The 21,046-nt window shown below is 52.7% G+C and overlaps 1 protein-coding gene and 2 non-coding genes across 3 annotated transcripts; 2 read left to right on the forward strand and 1 right to left on the reverse strand.

Moving 5' to 3' along the window:
- Positions 1–9,921: 9,921 nt before the first annotated feature.
- TRNAH-GUG (transfer RNA histidin (anticodon GUG)) lies at positions 9,922–9,993 on the forward strand. Its single transcript has one exon. It is a non-coding gene; the product is annotated as a tRNA-His (tRNA).
- Positions 9,994–12,122: 2,129 nt separating this feature from the next.
- TRNAK-UUU (transfer RNA lysine (anticodon UUU)) lies at positions 12,123–12,195 on the reverse strand. Its single transcript has one exon. It is a non-coding gene; the product is annotated as a tRNA-Lys (tRNA).
- Positions 12,196–13,296: 1,101 nt separating this feature from the next.
- On the forward strand, positions 13,297–20,663 carry LCAT (lecithin-cholesterol acyltransferase). The gene is made up of 6 exons (XM_065848655.2): positions 13,297–13,541; positions 16,447–16,603; positions 17,048–17,163; positions 17,506–17,601; positions 17,879–18,103; positions 19,506–20,663. Exons 1-6 carry the CDS (start codon positions 13,394–13,396, stop codon positions 20,126–20,128), a joined length of 1,365 nt encoding a protein of 454 aa, XP_065704727.1. The 5' UTR covers positions 13,297–13,393; the 3' UTR covers positions 20,129–20,663.
- The last annotated feature ends 383 nt before the right edge of the window (positions 20,664–21,046 follow it).

Consider the following 21,046-nt stretch of genomic DNA (forward strand, 5'->3'; position numbering starts at 1 on the left):
TTCCCAACACTCAAGAATCTCACTTCTAATGGTGAGGCTTGCGAGAGGGGTTTCCTGCATGTTGTAGGCAGCGTTAGCTGTGAATGCAGCTTTGGAAACATCGGGGTTTCTGGGGAAGGCTGAATGGGGCTGAAGGGTGCAACAAGAGGCCTGTCTGGTCAGCCCTGCCTGACTAGGGATCAGCTTGGCAGCCAGGATTCCTGGGTCCTCTTCCCGAGGACTTTCTGCCCTTGTCTTGCTGCGTACTCCCCAGGTCAAAGTCCCTGCCACCAAAGGCTGCGACTTGCCTCGCAGAGGAGATTGCCCACCAGAGCTCCCAGCCGTGGCTGTCAACGAGCACAGAGAGGGCTGACAGGGGTCCCTGCGGGGGAGACACCAGGGTTTTGCCCGGAACCCCTGAGCCCTCTGTGGACACCACACCACCCTCTCACTGGTGTGGACCACTATTCCACATCATTTGTCATGTGGAGCACCTTACATGCTCTCAATTGGAGTGCCAACACGTTTAATCTGACTCACCATCTCCTTGGGTAAGAGCGTGCTGAGGGGTTGTGAGCCTGCTGACCTGGAGTATGACACATCTTTCCCTTGCTTTCCAGAGATCCTTATGATTTGGGACAGCGTGTCTGAATGCATTAGAGAGCACTTGGCACAGGAGAGGGTGGGTCTTGCATCCTGTTCCTCCCCTCAAGAACCCCTGAGAGCTTGCCTTGTCTGGACAACGCTATGCCATCGATTGTCATTGCTTCTGCGCTCTGAAAGCAGAATCAGTCACCCCGCAGGACACTGCTGTCGACCACGGTGCCACAGACCAGCTTCTGTGGCACCTGCGATAAAAATGAAAGTCCAGATAAAGTAGAAGAAAGCGTGCAGCACTTTCTAGTATTTATCATCACCGCCGCCAGAACGGGAAGACCATACCCTGGTGCCTTTTTAAGGGTTTCACCCTGCCATTGGAAACTCCTCCAGTTATATCTAGGGGTGGGATGTTGGCTCTGCTGTTACATTTCCCAGTAGCTTTCTCCTTTATTTGATACGGTAAAGACAAATAAAATCTATTTTATAAGCCCACATCTACCTTTTCCCAGTAGCTAGTCAGCTGCCTTGAAGCGCTTTCCTCCTGTCATGGTAAAGCTGTTACCTAGATATCCAAAAAGGCAAGATCTGAGGGCTGAAAAGGAAGAGAGAAAAGAACTACATGTTATTAAATGAGATAGTAAGTGGATAAACAGTACAGAAGGAAGCTGAGGAACGGTAACTACATTTCCATCAGATTCCGAAGCATGGCAAACCTAGATGTGATTTCTCACAGGTAGAAAAAGCTCACCTCAAGGACAGATGTCTTTGGAATTTATCCTGTTGGTGAACTGATGATTTTTTGGGCTGGTATGAATGAAAAAACATGAGCAGAGGACCAAAGAGCAAAAAAGGCCTGGAGTACGTGCTTTGTCTCCATCCCATCTTGGTCTTCATAGGCTTGGGGTGGGCAAGGCACAAGGCAGCATCCCCATGCTCTGACAAATCACTGGTGAGTGTTTTCCTCTCCAGGATGCTTATAATTGTTCCTTCTTTCTACCTCCACTGTTCTCAGGGCATCCAGCTGTTAGGAATTGGCACATTCTATGTTCTGAAAGACTTCACATGCACCGTGAACAATAAGGATTCAATTGTTTGGAGACCTGTGTTTCGTATGTCCAAGGTGATTGCAGATGAATGCAACCTCAGCTATGCTAAAGAGAACATTCCCGGTAAGGAGTTGGATTAAAACCTTTGCTTGTCCTTGCACCACCCTTGAGGTCCATGCTAGCCACTGTTAAAGCACGACTGAATGCCTAAAGAGCTCTGAGAACCACCTCGGCTTGTTCAAGCTGGACAGACCAACAAGGAGCACTTTCTCAGAAGGACCCCTTGGGTGTCCTTTTTTAACGATACACCTTCACCTAGAGGATCTCTTCTTTAATTGCTCTCGTGCTTGGCTCCACATCAGTCACGATTATGCAATGTCACCTCTGCTGCTTCTGGGCTGTAACTATTGGAGCTCCTTTTATGAGTGAAACTGAGGTAAAGCTCATGCTCTGCCTTTATAGCAATGTGCACCTGCTTGTAAGGGCAAAGGCCAGAGTTCCTGCTGGTTCTTATAGGACCCTTCTAGAGCAAAGCGGGTACAAGTCACTTGTAGACAGGGCAGAGCTGAAGACAGGGATGAGAATCTGTGGAGACCCCTGGGATGGTCATATCTGCCATGAGTTCTGGTCAGTGCAGCTGCAGCGTGACATGAATGATGCCGTGGGGCAGGAAGAGTTTGGGTCTGTGTCTAGAGGGGTTTTTCTCTTTCACATAACCACATCTTCCAGGTGACTGAAACGTCAAGTGGATGCCTGTGGGGCCACTTGCTGGGGATGAGGGGCAGGGGGTCTGATAGATGCTACAGGTTGATGTGCAGGCCTTGCGTTTTGCTCCTCCATGGCTTCTCCACGAGTCTGGCAGACTTAGCCGGAGCGCACCGGCTGTGGCCATGGCTGTGGTCGAGTGCCATGGACTTTGCCATGGGATCTGCACCTGCCTCCCTCTCACACAATATTCATCCCCCAGGCACTCCTGGGAGCTGTTAGCATGGGATTCAATGGACTGTGCTGGAACAGTGTCCTGCCTGAAGCTGCTTGGATCTTATGCTATCGTCCTGCTGCAGAAGTGATGTTTTGTTGCTCTTGTTCTGCTCCCTAGCTGATGTAACCATTGTCCCTCTGAGGTGTGAGGAGCTCTCCGTGTGTGCCCAACTACCTTTTACAACCGTACAGTGTTGTGTGTATGAGACTGCGGCATCATTCTTTCGGGCTACTTGTAAAAGACAGAACACGGACTTTGTCTTCAAGGCCATTGGCATTCTTTCCATACGAAACAGAGAGGTCACTATGAGATTTTTTGAGGACTTTCTCCTCACTGTGGATATCACTGGAAATTTGCTGGAAGCCCTTCTCAGTGTAAGTTGCTCCTTTCCTTGTACTACACCTTGTCTTTCTGGACACTTGTCAAAGGACGACTGAATTAATTTCTGCTGACCTCTTATGACCCCCATGGCCACTGTGGCAGTCATGGTCTACAGCAGTGCCAACTGTCGTGTGCTGTTCTGCTACACAGTGGTCTAGTTGATGCAGGAGAATACAGGAAGGGTCACTCAGATTTAGATCAAGGCTCTACCTATCTCAGCATCGCACTGTCTGTCCTAGGAATTGTAATGGTGGGGTTTTGATGGATTCAAAAGTAAATGCTGTCTGAGTCCAAGACATGGTGACCTGCCTATTGCATGTTCCATCCTACTTCATGTCTCACAGAGAGTCGGGGTTTAGTTCCCCTGCGTGTTAACACCTGTGTGGTGATCTTACTGCTTTTGAAACACCTTGGGATGCTGGGGCAGCAGGTGCAGCAGCTTCAGTTCCCCATATTTGTGTTGTGAACCTGAGAGATGGCAGCTTGCGTGGGGCAGCTCATGGCAGTTTTATTGCTCCTTGTCACCTCTGAGCTCTGCAGCTTCTACCTGAAAAGCTGAAGGACTCATGTTAGTCAAAGAAAACTTTGTTATAGGATATCTGAGTGGCTGTGTCTTCTCTGATCAGAAGAAAGACTTTATAAACAAGGTAAAACTGTCCCTGGAATGCTCTCACATATTTTTGTCTCTGTTTCAGACCCCAGGAAGGAGATATCTGGTGGTATTGGGTGGAGAAAGTCCTGATTTTCACGTGGGTCCTGGTGGTGTCTTTGTCTTGCCACAGTATGTTCACTTCTTGTTGTTTAAGGAACTTGGGCAACATTTTCCATAAGGTTCCCCTTGATTCATCTCTTTCTTCTGGGTACAATTTCAAAATGGAAAGATCCCAGAATTTCCTGCACATGGATTGTACAGGAAAAATGTCCCTGAGTGGGTATTAGATTCACACAAGTCCTGTTTTGTGACATAGTCACGCCTTTGCTGAGACTCAAGGGCCCCAAGTGTCCCTAAATGTCTGCTTCTTGCCTCCCTGGGGGACAGGAGTGATTTCTCCTCGTGTGCTTGAGTGGGTTTCCTCAGAGCCATGAACTGAGCTGGGGCTGCTCAGTAGTGGGCTTAATGGCCACAGGGGTCGTGGTTCTGCGTTACAGATGCTCTGACATGAGCGTGAGAGGGTCTGTATGGAAGTTGTTAGGCAGTGTTAGAATTAAAACCAACCTTGACCAGTTGGATAAAGAAAGAGTAGTCTGTTCTCCATGTCCATGAACAGGAAGAAGAGTTGAGACAGTCTTCAGAGAGGGAATCAACCTTTTCAGAGTTGGGACTGGGAAGCCCGGAGCAGACTGATGGGGCCTCTTGTGTGCTCCCAGGTCATGGAGGTCTTGTGTCACTCCATTTCCTAACACAGCTCTCAAGGACGTTGCATATTCTGCTTTGGAAAGTAGCAGCCTTGAGAGACTTCCTCAAGTCTCTCCATAACTGCATTGTTAATGAAAGATGCAACGGGAATGGAGTATCCTGTCTTCAGCCTGGTGCCCTTTCATTTCCAGATTTGATTTTACATTTCCCTCTGAGAAAGAAACTGTGAAGTGTCCCTCTGTAGGACCTCTGAAGACAACAGAAGACAGGAAGAAGGAGAAGGCAAAGGAGGAGAAGGAGAAAGAGGAGGAGGAGAAGGAGAAAGAAAAGGAGGAGAAGGAGAAAAAGGAGGAGAAGGAGAAAGAGAAGGAGAAGGAGGAAGAAGGGGGTAATAAGCAAATTGAGACCAATGGTAATGTCACATTTGACTACGGGGTTGGGGTGGGCATGGGTGCTTGTGTGTATATGTGTGTGTCCTCAAGCAGTAGGTGGTTGAAGATAAGGACAGAAAGTGGTGCCCTGGGAGGGAAGACTACATCTCTTGTTCCTTGCTGCATACAGAAAGCTCAAGTCACCTGCTATGGAATATTTCATGGCAACCAACTTTCCCCCAGAGCCCTGTACCCTGATGTATATTCCAAGCTGCTCCTTCATTTCAGAAAGCTCTGGCTTGAGCTGCCAAGGTAGAGGGGTCTACCTGTCCCACAGATCCTGTGCACTTGAAAGTGGAGAAAAGAATTGCCCTGGAGATGACTTTCAAAAGACTACTAAACTGTGCCAAAGACCTCCTAGGGAGTGAGAGAGACATCTTTAAGATCATGGTGTGAAGGGAACTGGATTGTTTTATCAGATGCTGGAGCTGATTTCCCTGTATTCGTGTTAAATAACCGCAAAGATGCTTTCTGAGTACTCTTGTACAGTTCCAGAGAGTCCTTCTACTGAATGTCTCCTGTCTCGAAGAAGGCAGTCTCAGTCTCCATCCACACTATCTGGCCCAAAGAAAGGAAAGGGGCAGAAAGGCAAAGAAAAACGGTCACCTAGCAGGTGAGCATTGTGGAGAAACGGGTAAGGGTGACTCTCTGCTCTTGGATTTCTTGTACACAGTGTCAGTGTTGTCTGTGAAGGATTGTTCAGATTTTTCACACTACTGATGTTTGTGTGAAGAACTACTCCAAGACCTGAGGAAATTTTTATCCTTCTCTTTTGATGTCTGTGAACCTCTCCTCATCTCAGTCAAAACGAAGCCACTTTTCACAGAAAAATGAAATTCAGAACATCCTTCCCCAGTAGGACAGAGTGGTGTCTGTATTCACCACTTTCTACCTTGGATTTAGTTAACTGGAAGACTCATTTAATTCCAAATCTGGTGGTTGTAGGAGGTTGTCTGGCACAGAAGGGGTGCCAGAGAGAGCTAATTGCCAACATCGCTTTTCCCCTTCCTCCTTCTCCTGCTCTGGGTGCCCCCAAAACATAGCCTTTAGTGTGTGGCCACCAGGGTGCCATTCACAGAAGGAGGCCCTCCAGGCTCTGATTGTGGCAAAAGTCACTGTTGTTCTCTTTATTCTCTCAAGACGGGGATGACACGTGGGTGTTTGTGGCTCATGTGGGTGCTACAACTCAGTGTTTTCTTCCTCCACTCATATCAGCTCACCCTCTTGGATAATTGCAGCTTTCTGCCAAGAATTCAGGAGTTGCAGGTGAAGGATGACAAGCACAAGCAAACTCTCGGCGTCAGACCTCAAACGTCACTTCCCGTTTTCAGAAGCAAGAAGAGGATGTCCCTGTCACACCAGGAAACTAGTCTTCAGGTCAGGGTCTGGATCAGCTCTGGCAAGGGCTGAAATGGGATGTGGGTGAAGGTCTTGGAGAATACTGGGCAGGGTTATTGAGGGCTAATGGTGCCCTCAGGGCCTCCAGCTGAGCCATCTTTGTGGTTCAGTGATGTGCTCTGACCTGCTCAGCCCCATTGGACCTTTTAACCTCATGGTTCCCTCTCTGAAAAACAGCCATTTCCCCGCCTCATTTACCTCGTCATGAGTGATGTCAACATAAGAGCATGGGGCCAGTGGGGAACTGATGTATCCCTGGTGCAGAAGACTGTGTTGGGGTGACTCTCATTCGTCTCATGGGGGTTTCTGAGGGTGGAACAGACCATGCTGGAGGGCTGCACAGACCCTATAGCCGCTGGCGTCTCCACTGCTGAATGTTCAAAGCACCCGAAGGAGGTGAGAAGCTTCCTAAAAATCATCCTCTGGTGCCAATGCAGACTAGGTGGTCTCATGAAACACTGACAGAGATTCCATCACACTCACCACTGCCACTGACTGGGAAAGAGAAGAGGACTGCTCCCTCCCTGACCAAAGCCATGGTGAAAAGGGACCTGAAGGGTCCACGGGAGCTACTCAGACTGAATGTGCTCACCAACCTCAACTGGAGAAACTTGAGGAGCAGCAGCAGCTGCTCAAGGTGTGAAGGACTTCGGTCCCTCAGCTCTGAGGCTGGGTATGGCATCCTCCCATTTCCCATGACCTGGCTTAGACCCTGACACCAGGCAGCCCCAAACTGCCTCCAAGTTGAAGGCAGGGAGGAGGCCGGAGAGTCTCGGCCGGAAGGTTAGAGAGACTTTTCCCTTTCTGTAGGAGCCAGCTTTCCGTGAGAGCAAACTACACCTTGCAACTCCTGAAGACTTACCACATGCGTCGGAAAGAGTGGAGCAAGAGAGTAGAGCTGAATTGGCAGAGGAATTTCGATCAGAATCAGCTAGTCTGGTAAATCTCTCCAGCTATGGATGGTGTCTCCCCATCCCTTGCAGTGCCCTTCCCTCCACAACCAGGAGGACTCAGGGGAAGAGGGTCTCTTACTGGCACCCTTGTGGGAGGGTATCAGGCTCGGAAGGATGGCACCTGGGAAGAGAAACCCTGACATATAAGGTCCAGCTGTTGAGCACTCCAGTAGGATTTCTAGATGGGACCAGAAAGTTGTGGGTGAAGGATTCCTCCAGTGTTTTCTCACTAGACACCAAGACACCTAGCCCTATGGGTCAGCGCCTTTTTGGTCCAAAGTCTTATGCTTTGCCCAACCCATCCCCAGGCTGCCTGCGCAGGGGACCTTGTCATTGCCTCAGATGCCAGGGTCTGTGTCCCATCATAGAATGCATAGAAATGGGAGAAGAAGCAGATCCTTTAATATCCAGTCTGAATGGAACCTGTAGCATTTCTGCACTCTCCTCCCTGTGCAATAACGTCAAACTGTTCCTTCTTAACACCACAGCATTGGGCGGCAGATGATTCTCAGGGATCCAAGGGAAAGGTATCTGGACTTCTGGCAGAACAGAGAACACATGAATACGATGGAGAAGTCTGCAGACATGGCCATCAGCCACCTCCCGAAGCCTGCCAGGACCTGAAGAGTGTCCAGCCCACCCCTGCATGGTCAAGTGAAGGTATGTCCATGTGGAAGCTCCCACGACTGCTCTCCGTATTGTCTCCAACTCCCACACTTCTGCACTCCAATGCTGTCCCCATCCACACTGAGACGCTGGAGAACCTGTTCCTACTGGAGAAGGTGCAGGAGGCCCTGGAGCTCCACATCCAGAGGCTGTGCCAGTAGTGGGGCTGGCCCAGAAGGTCACCAGGAGCACCCCAGGCACAGCTGTCAGCCCCAAGCAGCATTCCATATCCAGTGACACTCCTGGCACCTACGGACAGGCTGGGAGAAAACAGGTGTCAGGAGAAACCATCCTCAGCGCCAGCCCTGCTGCTCACACTGCAGGGTACAGAAGCTGGAGAGCCCCCCCCCCCATCACTGTCTCATCTATATTTCTATTAAATCTTGTCTCCATCTCTCTTCTGGGTGGCTGTCCTCCTTCTTCCAGTATGTGGAGTCAGGATGAGCTCTTGGTGCTGTGTATGTTTCCATGGGAAACATGTGGCACTGGGTGCTCCATGCTGAGCAGAGATTCCCAGGAACGCTCTGGGACTCACCATAGGGCTGATGGAGTGGGGTGAGGGACCTGATGGGCACATAAGGGCCCTGGGCTCTATACAGGGCTTGGGGCAACCAGGGACCACCCATTGCAAATCCTGTGGCACATGGAGGGATGGGGAGGAGGAGGTGGTGGGATGTTACCCAAGGGGCTGCAGGCTGCCCAGGACATGGAGCAGGGAGCTCTGACCCACACCAAGTCCAACAGCAAAAGCAGCTCTGGAGTCACCAAAGCACCTTCTTGAAGGTGTAAAGTTGGGAGTAATTTAGAGGTGTATTTTTCATCAATAATGAATACAAAGGTTGTGTTTTAACCTAGGGATGAAGAACACGGGAACCTCAACCATCCCACCCACCCTGGCAGAGTGGGATGTAGACAGGGTGGTCCCAATTCAGGGTATATGGGACCAATTTTTTGTCCCTGTTTGGGCACCTGGGACGTTTTGGGAGCCTGCAACCACCAGCAGGGGAGAGGAAGGCAGGAGCAGGACAGCTGTGGGAGCAAAAACTCCAGAGGTGAGGCTGTTTTGTCATGCCCAAGGGAGAAGAACACTGTGATGGAGAGCAAGCAAAGAGGGGATCAGACTGGCCTTGGATCCATCTCTCTTGGCCAATTTCTACCCTGGGGCCATCTTGTGCCATCTGCTCACACCTCTGTGGTGTAGACCCAGTCATAAAAACAATAGAAAATGAGGTTTCCTCTCCAAACAAGGCAGGAGCAAAAAGCTTTGAGGAAGAAAGAGTTGGCAGCACTGACACTCCATCAGCTGGGCTACCGGAGGGCAAAAATGGGATGGGGGAGAATTAAAAATGTCACAGAAGCAGTTGAAAGTGTGGGTTTGGGTGAAAACCAAGGGCTGAAAAGCAGACCTCAGTGTCAGAACAGACTCTGGAGACATGAGCTTGAAGGACAGAGACCCCAAACCAAGGAGCCCCACAAGGCTGAGCCCTCCCAGAAGCTGTCCTGGGATCCCCATGCCAGAGCAATGCTGCAGGGAGGGATTTCTCTGCAGAGACTGTGGTCAGCCAGGGAGGTGACAGTGGGGTCTGGGGACATTGGATGAAGGGCCCTGGGGACATCCTAGGCTACCTGGACCTCCCTGTCCAGGGCCTTCCCACAGCATTCCTCAGTTCCCTGTGGAGATCCTCATGCCATTTGTTGTATTTTAAACTCAGTTGCCACAAACTTGTTATATTGTGCACTTACAATGCCATAAAATTACTTAATTACACATCTCTTGTATAACTTATACTTAGCTGAAAGTATTATAAGCCTAAATTTGCTGTATTATAACGTGACACTCGCCCTCGCTGCATGATGGCCCCATGTCGGGGTATCCCCTCAACAGAGTTGTCCTTTGCAGCACGCTCAGTCTCCAGGTACCATCCCAGCATTGCCAGAATTTTGCACAATTTAGGGCCCCTTTCCAGATTGCTGAGGCTCCAAGCAGCAGCATCCAAGTTCATTTGTAGCCGCCTTAATAAAATAGCGGGGTTTTGTTCCCCAGGCCATGCGGGGTTCCCCATGCCAGGAGAAGGGATGGTGCAGGTGTTTTCCTCCCGTGGTCCTGGTGTGTGGCAGGATGTCTTCTGCTGTGATCGTATAGTGGTCAGTACTCTGCGTTGTGGCCGCAGCAACCTCGGTTCGAATCCGAGTCACAGCAACAGCTTTTGCTGCTGCACAAGAAAGTCAGATTGAAGGGAGGCATCTGCAAAGAGGGTGGTTTGCAAAGGTGCCATGCCCCAAGAGGCAGCAACAAGCTCTGCTGTGCTTTCTGCTCCTAAAAGTAACTGGATTCACACCTACAATGATTTCCCGACATGTAGTCACTGTGCAGGGTCTCTCCGGTGGGGCTGCAGTGACGTGTCTGGGAAAGCACTCCAGCTTCACGATTTTTCAGGCAAAGCTTGAGAATTTAGAAGAAATCACCTGGCTTCCCACTTTTCCCTCACCCTTCCTCCCATTTCTGCAGAAAAAGAGACCAGAAGATGCTGTGGCAGCCCCGCAGAGTGAGAAGCAGTGGGAGGCAGCAGCTTGATGTCCCAGGCTCAGCGCTAACGAGCCAAGAGGTCCCTCCTGCCCTGCAGGGTAGGAAGGCTCTGCCACAGCCACCACCTGAAGAAGAAGGACGATCAGGTTGATGAAGCCCCACTGTCAGCGCTCCTAGCTCCTGGGGAACGGGGTTTTGGCTGCAGCACCTCCAGAGGAAAAACCCATCAGCGTTGAGGAATGACCCTGACACACTGCAGGCTTGGGCACCAGAGGTCTCCTGGGCACCAAGCAGGTGGAGATCCCTGGGGTGGACCGAGAGGTGCTTCTGCTTGAGGAAGCGTTTTAAACTGTTGCCTTTACTCTTCAGGAGCCCCCAAACCGTGGAGACACCCTATTTACTTGGTCTTGGTGCCCCCTTCTGACAGTATTGCAGAACTCACTCTGGACGGCAGCTTTCAAAATAGAAATTACAACCAGCTGCGTAAAATGTCACAGGGGTCGTCCTCGGGGCTCAGCTGGTGGAGAAAACACTATCCAAGCAGCGGGGTCTCAATTTATTCACCACCACAGGGGCAACTGGGGGTGGCAGAGGCTGTCAGAGCCCAGGCTCAGGTGTCTGCAGGGTTTGTGCATGGGAAGGGGAGAGGGAGGATTTTTGTCGCATAAAATAAATTATTTTTCTCTTACCTTATCCGTAGCAGGAAATGGAGAGCAAAGTTCATTATATATTTACCTTTAGGAGTTGCAGCTTATAGGGCACAACTTGCACAACTTCACACTCCTCTGATCTTCATTGACTCTTTTACTGAACATACATATTTCTTACCCAGAGAAAGCTCCAAAAGCATTTTCCCTTCTAAAGATGACACAGGAGGAAGAGAACACAAACATCTAGATAGGTTGTCCTTTAGCAGCAGGAGTACCTGTCCCGCTTTTGTGCAGCTGAGAAGCAGAAACACAAGGAAATACACAACTTTTCCATAGTTTTTGTTTGTTTGGTTTTGTTTTTTAAATTCCCCAGAATGTCACTTTGGGGTATACAGACACTAAGTTTATCTGAAGAAGAATTTACTGTGCTTGAGTAACTGATGTATGTTCAGATTAAAAAAAAAAAAAAAGTCAAAATCCCAAAGGGGATATTTTCCACCCAAAATTACTCATATTTCTGTTAGACGGGTTCCTAGTTTGTAAAAATATCCCGAAGTGTATACACATGTACACAGTGCAATCAGGGCTTGGCTGAAGCAGTGTGGTGGCCCCATGGGTGGCTTCAACCCCTGCTCTCACAGGAACCATCTTCCCTTGAAACAACACAGAGCTCTGCTTTGGCTGGGATGGGTTTGGGATGACCAGCAAGAGAAATATAGGATGGTTGAGGTTGGAGGCATCTCTGAAGGTCGTATGGTCGCAGGGTCACCCAGAGCTGGTTGCCTAGGACTGTGTTCAGATGACTGCTGAACACCTCCACAGATGGAGACTCCATAACCTCCCTGGGCAACCTGTGCCAGTTGTTTGGTCACCCTCACAGTGAAGAAGTGTCTCCTGATATTAAGACAGAACCTCCTGTGTTCCATTTTGTGCCCATTGCCTCTGGTCTTGGCACTGGGCACCACTGAGAAGAGCCTAACTTCCCACCTGGGAGAGATACCCCAAACCTTCCATTATCCTCATGGAGATCATGAAAAAGGAGGTGCTAGCAGAGAGAGTTGGTGTAGGCACTCCACACCTTCATCCCAACCTCAACAGTCCCCAAAGGGATGGTGCTGTTTCTGCTCACAGGCTTCTAAAGTATAAACACTTTGCCTGAACAGGGGCTTGAACCCTGGACCCTCAGATTAAAAGTCTGATGCTCTACCAACTGAGCTATCCAGGCTCCTGTTTTGGGGTTTTGGGGGTGTCTCAGACAGATAGCAAGAACCCTACTTCACTGTGGCACCAGGGGGACAAGGTGGGGACTCACATTGACTCTCCCACCCCACACTGCCCTGGTGGGGCTGCCAGTACATGCCAGGCTCAGCACCCAGCTCTTGGCCATGGGCTGGCCCAGCCACCCACCAGGGACGGATCCTGGCACAGGGACATGCCACGGCAGAGTGTCAGTGCCACAGGGATGTGCTGGCGGGGAGGGCAAGCAGGGGTGGCTGTAAAACCCCTGCATCTCTGCCCACAGCCCCCACCCCATGCTGGCAGCACTGCTGGGCTCAATATACTGGGCTGAAAGCCAAGAGAAGTGATTTTAAGGATAAAAGTTTAATTATGCCATGATAAGCCTTGGGGTAAGTAGACACCCCCCAGGTGAGGGACTGCAAGACAGACAGCCTGACAAAGGCAGAGGACATGGCAAGACTCAGGACAAGCAGGGATTTCTGATCTCTCTTGTTCATGTTCCCAGGGTGTCCTTAGGTTTCTGTCTGCCAAGAAGAGCATGATGGAGATGCATCCCCAGATCCTTCTTCTCCTGAACCCCATGTGCTCTTCTGGTGAACCGAGCCCAGCCCAAGGGTGACATCCCTGAAATGGGATGAGGACTCCCCACATCCCAGATCCAACCCCTCTGTCTCCTCTATCAGTTTGTTCTGCACTCACTCAGTGTCACAGGGGGGCTGAGATGTTTGGGGTCCACCTGGCCACGTCAGTAGCCCCAGTTCCCCCCGGCAAGGGCAGGAGGAGCAAAGAGGTGCTGTGTCCACCCAGGCAGGGAGCAAGCAGCGCTGTGCAGCCCCGTGGGGTTATCCCAGGAGTTGGGTGCAGGGGAACGTGTGGGGCAGCCACATCCCCAGCACACAGCAGAAGGGCACCAAGGTGCCGGGCATCTGCTGAGATTACATTCCCACTCTGCCGGCTCCCACGGGCAGGGCTCTTGGTGTGCAGAGAGGCCCGGGGCACTGCAGGGCATGGCATGTCCCCAAGGCCAGTCCTTCGTCCCTCCCCGTCCCTCCTCCCCACCACGGCCAGCCCCTTGCAGCTCTCCCCTCCCCTGCAGCCCGGGTGCCTCTTTGGCTGGACTTGCGTAAAAAATATAAAAGGCTGTTTTGCTTGGAGACGTCCGGAGGATCCTGGCTGAGCTTGCCATGGGGAGCAGCAGCACCGGGGTTGTGTTGCTGACGCTGTTGCTGCTCCTGCAGCCCACGTCCCAGTTCTGGCTCTTCAATGTCCTCTTTCCACCCACCAGCACCCCAGAAGCTCCCCCGACCAACAGCACGCCGCCTGTGGTACTCGGTAAGGTGACGCCAGCACTGGCACCGTGCAGGGTATGGGTGGGTCCCCCAGGTGCCGTGCTGCTGGCACCTCGGTGTCCCTTGGCTGAGGTGGCCCTTTGCAGTCTGCAGTTGGAGCCATCAACCCAGGGGTGACACACGGCTCCCAGGTTCCCTCCCATCAACCAGGTTGGGGATACAGGGCTGGTGATGCTTGGCCACAGCTGTTCAGAACTGGGGGGGACAGGCTGGGCACCCCAGAAAGCAAATGGGGTTCTAATATCTCACAGTTGGCACAGAGGGTGTTTTAGGGCTTACTCGGTTCAGGGGGTGCTCAGCTGGCAGAGGGACAGGGGCTGCAGAGCATCCTCGTCTGCCTCTTCCCATGGCTGCTGCTTGCGGTGCCATGGGCCAGCGCTTAACACCCCTTCCTTGGTCCCCCAAAGCCCACCCTGTCCTGTGTCTTCTGCCACTCCCTGGTGATGGTTAAGTCATCCTCTGCTGCTGCAGTGGGGCGTCCTTCTCACATCCCACCAAACATCTGCCCTGCCTGGGGGATGGCACAGAGGAGAGAGAGAGCCTTTGGCAGAGGTGCTCAGGGCAGTGAAAGGAGAGGTTGGGGCATCATCTCATGGAGGTGGAAGCAGCAACCACCATCCTGGATGGCTCCTATGTTCATTTGTCCCCGTGCCATTACTGGGGACTCAAGCTGGGGGTTTGCCATGGGACCTCTGCTGAGCAGAGCTGGGTTTTTTCTCCTTTTTTTTCTTCTCCTTTTTTTTTTTTTTTTAATTAAGCCATTTCCCCTTTAAAAAGAGAAGAGGAAAAGCAGAACATCCCTGTTGCAATGCCAAGGGCTGATCCCATCAACTCCCTCCCCCGAGGCATCAAAGAGCAGGGGACAAGTCTAGAGCTGTAGTGCCCTGTGGCAGGTCCTGCTTGGCCATGCTGGTGACCAGAAGGCCCAAGTGGCTGTCACTGGGTGCCTTTTCTCAGGATGACCTGTAATGGTTGGAGCATCTCCCCATGCCCCAGTACCAGCCTCAGCCCCTGTCCCACACTCAGACGGGTCCGGCTGTCCCATGTGCCGCTCAGCATCTGCATGTAGCCCATCCCCTTGGGCCGGGCGTTCTGGAAACCCCCAGTGCCCTTGGGACACCGATAACCCCTCTGCCTCCACAGGAACTCCCTTAATAATTACCTAATGTCCTCTGGAAAAGGAGGCAGAGCTCAGGGCTGTGTGCCGGGGCTGTTGGTTGTGCCGCGGGGTCCAGCCAGGCACTAGCACTCTCAGCTGCCCTGGCACCCCTAGGAGCCATCAGAGCAGCCAATGGTCCCACTCTTCTTGTCGGCTGGGGAGGTCATCTCTGCCCACTCTGTGGCTGGGTCCACTGGTCTGATCCTCAATAAGGTGCTTTGAAGGCAGGATTAGACACTCCCTGTATCCTTGGGGAGATGGCACAGAGGTGAGGAAGCTGTGAAGCAGGTTGAGGGAGGCAACCACTACACTCCCTTCACCTCTTGCATGGGATGAGGCTTTTGGAGTATACAGCTGTGACCCTGCCATGCTGCAGGAGCTGGTGCTGTGGTGGGTGGGATGGGGGTATGCAATGTATGCAATGGGGACAGTGCTGTGGCTCCCCCAAATGCCATGGACCCCAGGGTGCAGGGACACCTGTGGTTGGTGTGGACCAGGAAAAACGGGGTCATCCTTCTCAGGTCAAAAGTGCTCCTCACGTGCATCCTTCATCCCCTGCCCCAGGCAGTGTGGCTCCCACCCTGCTGTGCTTGTGGGGTCCCACAGCCACAGCAGAGCCCATCTCCGGGTCCCAGAGCAGCACAGGTTCCTATAGGGACTTCAGGACACAACACAGCTCGTGGTGTCCTTGAGGGAAGCAGCTTATGTGTGACATGTGACAAGCCACATAGTAGATAGTGCCTGCAGTGGCACTAAAGGTCCACGTTGTCCCCATTCATGCACCTCAAGCCAGTCCCTGGACTCACTGGGGCCACGGGGTTCATCACCCAGTGCTCCCATCCCACCACTCTCACAGCCACTGTCCCCTGCAGTCTCTTCACCTCTTGTCCTCGCCTTTGCGGTCAGCATTGGCACCAGGAGCTGGCATTTCCTGCGCACTAGCTGGGAATGCTCTCCCCAGCATCTGCCCCTGGCACAGGCACACATACCAGGGTGACACTGGGATGAGTGTCCCATCCCTGCCAGAAATCCCAGAGGATGGCTACCCTCCATCACAGGAGCCCAGGTCACACGTGACAGACAGTGAAATTGCTTAAAACCACGCTGTGTTTACTGTACAAACTATTTGCACTGAATTCTCACGGGGTACGGTTCTGCTCAGCTCCAAGTCATTTCAGAGACCTTGTTGAGTGTGTGCTGGGGGTTTAAAGTTCAGGAAAACAGTACACGGGCCTTGGGTGCCAGCACTGGGGTGACTTTCATCTCCTGGGGACTCTGTGCATCCCTGAGCTGTCCTGCCACCCCAGGACAAGGTGTTGGGGTGCAGTAGAGCTGGGGGCAGCCCTGAGCAGCACTGACTCTTTTCCCCAGGCTGCAGCCAGGCGGGGTGGAAACCCAGCCAGGCAGGGGGAATAATCTGGGATGCTTCGTGCTGGTGGGGATGAGCAGGTTTGGGCTGAGGGTGGCACCTCTGGGGATCACCCTGTGGAAAAGGCAGCTTGGGGATCCCTGAGGATGCATTCGTATCTCTGCTTCCATGCTCACCTTGCATCTCAGCTCCCAGGCTCTTACTCCTGAATGGAGCAGGCTGTTCTCCAGGGATGCTCTTCTAGCAGGTCCCCCAGTGTCACTAACCCCAGGGGAGCCCTGCTTGAGGGGCTGGAAGAAGCCCTGGGCCAGTGGGATGGGGTCTGTAACTGGCTCTGCTCTCCCTCTGTGGTGCCACCAGTGCCTGGTTGCCTCGGGAACCAGCTGGAAGCAAAGCTGGACAAGCCGGATGTGGTGAACTGGATGTGCTACCGCAAAACAGAGGACTATTTCACCATCTGGCTCAACCTCAACACCTTCCTGCCAGTGGGAGTTGACTGCTGGATCGATAACACGAGGTACCGCTCACACCAGGAGCTCCCCAGGGAAATGACCTACCAGGGATCTCCCTCCCCCTCTCCTCCCCACCGGCCATGACCCAGCACACGTGGAAAACCATGGGAACACCAGGGAACTGTTTGGGAACACATTCCTGGATGGTTCCCATTCTGAGTGCCCATCCTTTTCCCGTGTCCCTGCCATGTGGTCGTGCCAGCCAGCCTGTCCTCAGCACCCACTGGAGAAGCTGCCACCCTGCCAAGGGCAGCAGGACGAGGGGACTGCCACAGCCCATCAGAGCCTCCTGCCCTCAGATGCCGGGTGATGCTGGCTTGGCACCAGTCCACCTCCTCACCCACACAAGCCTTAGAAACAGCCACCAAGATCCAGGCTGCCGCTCTGTGATCTCCATCTCATCCCCTGGGGACATGGCTCTTCTCCCACTTTCTGCCCTGTCCCCGCAGGGTAGTTTACAACCGAACTTCTCGGAAAATGTCCAATGCCCCCGGGGTGCACATCCGCGTGCCTGGCTTCGGCAAGACCTATTCTGTGGAATACCTGGATCAGAGCAAGCTGGCAGGTGAGAGGAGAAGAGGGGTGGGATGTCCAGGTAGCCCACGGGCTCCCTGCAAGTGGAGAGGGGTTCCCATGTCTCCAGGGGAAACCGGTTCTGTGGAGAGCCCAGGTCACCTGTGAGTGAAGGACGTTGACCTCAGGGACACGCTCCCTTTGAGTGTCAGCAGGAACCACCCTATCCTTGACCCCAGCACATATGGGATACATGGAGATGTTACCTCTGGCTGGACCCACCAAGTGACAGGGCTTACCACAGGACATTGTGACCATGATCAGGACCAGCGTGGAAAACAGTTGACAGGAGAAGACCACAGACCTAATTCCTGCCTGTTTTCTCTGCCCATAGGTTACCTGCACACCCTGGTGCAGAACCTGGTGAACAACGGCTACGTGAGGGATCAGACAGTTCGTGCAGCCCCCTACGACTGGAGGGTTGGGCCCCGTAAGTTTGGGGTTTGTGGCCAGGCCACCACACAGGGAGGGAAGCAGGATGGCTCTCATGGGGTGGGTGAGCCAGCTGATGTAGAGGAACCCCTCGACAGGGACAGTTGCCCATGTTGGTGGTCACTCAGCCATTCATGGTGCTCTCAAGTGAATGCATGGTGGTTCTTGTGGCCTCTGCACCCACAGCTCTCTCTGGTCAGGGCTCCTAGAGTCAGCCCTGGAGCTCTGTGCCCATGAGTGAGATGGCCAAGACCTGGTGTCCCTCTTGTCCACAGAGGAGCAGCCCGAATATTTCCAGAACCTGAAGGCACTGATCGAGGAGATGCACAATGAGTACCAGCGGGGCGTCTTCCTCATCGGGCACAGCATGGGCAACCTGAATGTCCTCTACTTCTTGCTACAGCAGACACAAGCCTGGAAAGATCAGTACATTGGGGGTTTCATCTCCCTGGGTGCTCCCTGGGGAGGAGCCGTCAAGCCCCTGCGTGTCCTGGCGTCTGGTGGGTGACCTCTTGTGTGCAGCCACCTCTTTGCTTTCTCTCCCTCCTGCAGAAACGGAAGGGTGGTGGTGGGCAGGGACAGGGCGTGGTGGTGGAAGAGGTGGGGGACAGACAAACAAGGGGTCTGTGGGGGCAGCTCTCATGCTCTGGTGCTGATGCTGCTACATCCCGCTGCAGACGGTGGTGCAGAAGGCACCATGGACGTTCCTGCCACAGCCCCAGCAGAAGGAGAGTGACCCAGAACATGCTCTGGTTTCCATGATTGGGGTTGGTGGGCTTGTGTGTCTGGAAAACTGCTACCAGGAAAGTCCACCTGCAGCCTGGCCATCCCCCTTCCTCCACACCAGCTCTCATCAGACAGCCTGCAGCACAGCCTGCACCATGCCCAGGGTTGACTCCTGGGCTAGGGTGCACCTGGAAAGCTGCAACACCCATACTGGACTAGAAAAGGGCTCAGCCAAAAATCTTGGGGCCAGGGAAGAGGTTTGGAGCATGCTCACCCCCTTCTCACTGCCTCTCCAGACACCTGCATCACCTCCATCCATGCAGGCTGCTGGACCTTTACTCCGAACCACACAGCCCTTCTGCAGCAGAGGACGTGAAGGCCACCCAAGGGACACTCATGCTCCCCTGCGCCACTTGCTTGGATGTGTCTACATCTAAAAGCCCATCCCCCATAAACTCTGTGGTCTTCAGGCTTTAATCTCCTTTCATCCAAGTTCCTCTTTAGTCTCTTTGCAGTCCAGAAAGCCACAGTCACTTGCCTAATGCTGACAGCCCAGAATATCTACAAGTCACAAGCTGAGCCTCCAAAAATGCATGGAATTAAAATCATGTGCTTAAAGAGTTTAACAGCTGGCCCCTTACATCATCACCCTTAGGTCACCTCCTCTTATTTTTCTCTGTTGCTACAAGGGCCAGAGACATTTTTAAGGTAACCTGAGGTCATTGTATGGTCTTAGGACTCCAGAAAGACCAAAAATGCCAAGGCTTGCAGGAAACATGTGGGTTGGCCACCCAATATCAGCCCCCTCAGTGGGCTCAGCTCCCTCCTGTCCCTGCAGGGTGTGGAGGTGCTGGGGTTGCAGAGAAAGTCCAGGGCTGGGTTGGTCAGGACCATCACACATCCAGGTTTGTCCACACTCATCCCTTCTAGCAGCTAGAGATGTGATACTGAAGAGAAGAGTTTGGAAGGTTGCTCTGGATATCTGCAGCCAAAGGGGTGAGGAGAAGATGTGGGCAGGGCAGGGGTGAGCAGAGAAAGATGTGAGGTGGAACCAAACCCCAGGAACAGCTGGGAGCCACTGCTGGACAGGCTGATCCCAGTGCAGCCACTCAAGGGGCACCGCTTACGAGGGTACATTTTGGTGCTGTTTCTGATGACCGCCTGTGTGTCCTGCAGGTGACAATCAGGGTATCCCACTCATGTCCAACATCAAGCTCCGTGAAGAGCAGCGCATGACCACCACCAGCCCCTGGATGTTCCCAACAAGCCTGGCCTGGCCCGAGACCCATGTGTTCATCTCCACACCCTCCTACAATTACACCTACCGGGACTACCAGCGCTTCTTCACTGACGTCAACTTGGAGGATGGCTGGTACATGTGGGAGGACATGAAGGACTTGCTGAAGGACTTACCCCCTCCTGGAGTGGACACATATTGCCTCTATGGCACGGGTTACCCCACTGTGGAGACTTACATATATGATGAGCGTTTCCCTTATGAGGACCCCGTGGACATGATTTATGGTGATGGGGACGACACTGTCAGCACACGCAGTTCAGAGTTGTGCAAGCGATGGCGCAATCAGCAAAAGCAAAAGGTGCATGTCCAGGAGCTGCGAGGCATCGATCACCTCAACATGGTCTTCAGCAACATGACGCTCAGTTCCATCAACGAAATCCTGCTGGGGAGCCCACAGGAGCAGCGGGAGCTGCAGCAGATAAGATCCAGACCAGAGGCAGGGAAGCGGGGAAAGACCCTACCTGGACGGAAAGTCCTTAGGGAGCCCAAAAAGAACTGAAAGGAATGAGGGCCACCTTCCCTCCATGCTGGTATCCACAAAAAACTGCCATGAAGGACCTGAAGCTGAGTATGGAAGGAAAAGGAGCAAGAGCTCAGGTGGATGGGCTGGCACCCACTTCCACTCTGCTTGTTTATTCTTTCGGGAACAGCAATTAATTATACTTCAGAGGCTTGTCACTTCCCACTAGCGGGTGGATAATTAACCGTGCTGCTAGCTCATTAACATCACACTTGCAAATTCCAGCATACATGCAAGCCCTCCTTGCTAGTAAGCCATGTTTAGGCACGTGTTTAGGCTGCGGAGGCTGCGGTGCTGTAGCCTCTGCCCACTTGGGACAGAGAAACTTGTGGAATGAGTGCAGGCTCTTACTTATCGGGGTGCTCATGGGGGTGGCATGGGAATGGTATAGCAGGTATGGCTTGCAAGAACACTTCTGCCAGACACCAGCATGCAGGCAGCAAGTGAGGCTCCCTGGGCAAGACCAACTAGAAATCAGCAGATTTACAAAATAATAAACACACTTTGCTTCTGAGTGCTGAGCCTGTCTTGTCCCTGCGCAAAGGATCAGTAAAACCAGCCCTAACTAAAAACTGAGGTCCCAGCTGCACCCCAGGAGCCAAGGCTTTGGGAAAAGCCACATGCTTGGTGGTGCAACTGAGGTTGGCAATGCAACTGGAGTTGGCAATGTAACTGGAGCTGGCGATGTGACTGGTGCTGGCAACACCATTAGTGTGACAATGTTGTTGGTGTTGGTGACACAACCAGGGTGGCAATGCAGCTGGTGCTGGTGACACAACTGAGCCTGGTGATGCAGTCAGCTCGGCAGTGCAACTGCCTTGGTGATGCAACTGGGGCTGGCAAAGCAACTGGGATGGCAATGCAATCGGGTTTGGCACTGCACCTGGGACTGGCTAC

This window comes from Patagioenas fasciata, chromosome 13 (genome assembly GCF_037038585.1).
Source record: "Patagioenas fasciata isolate bPatFas1 chromosome 13, bPatFas1.hap1, whole genome shotgun sequence".
NCBI classification, from domain to species: domain Eukaryota; kingdom Metazoa; phylum Chordata; class Aves; order Columbiformes; family Columbidae; genus Patagioenas; species Patagioenas fasciata.

What these genes read in the sequence shown, in the direction of transcription:
- LCAT (XM_065848655.2), top strand. Translation starts at nt 13,394, where the DNA reads ATGGGGAGCAGCAGCACCGGGGTTGTGTTGCTGACGCTGTTGCTGCTC. An exon ending in CACGCCGCCTGTGGTACTCG is followed by an intron (nt 13,542 to 16,446) that starts GTAAGGTGACGC and finishes TGGTGCCACCAG; the next exon opens with TGCCTGGTTGCCTCGGGAAC. An exon ending in GGATCAGAGCAAGCTGGCAG is followed by an intron (nt 17,164 to 17,505) that starts GTGAGAGGAGAA and finishes CTCTGCCCATAG; the next exon opens with GTTACCTGCACACCCTGGTG.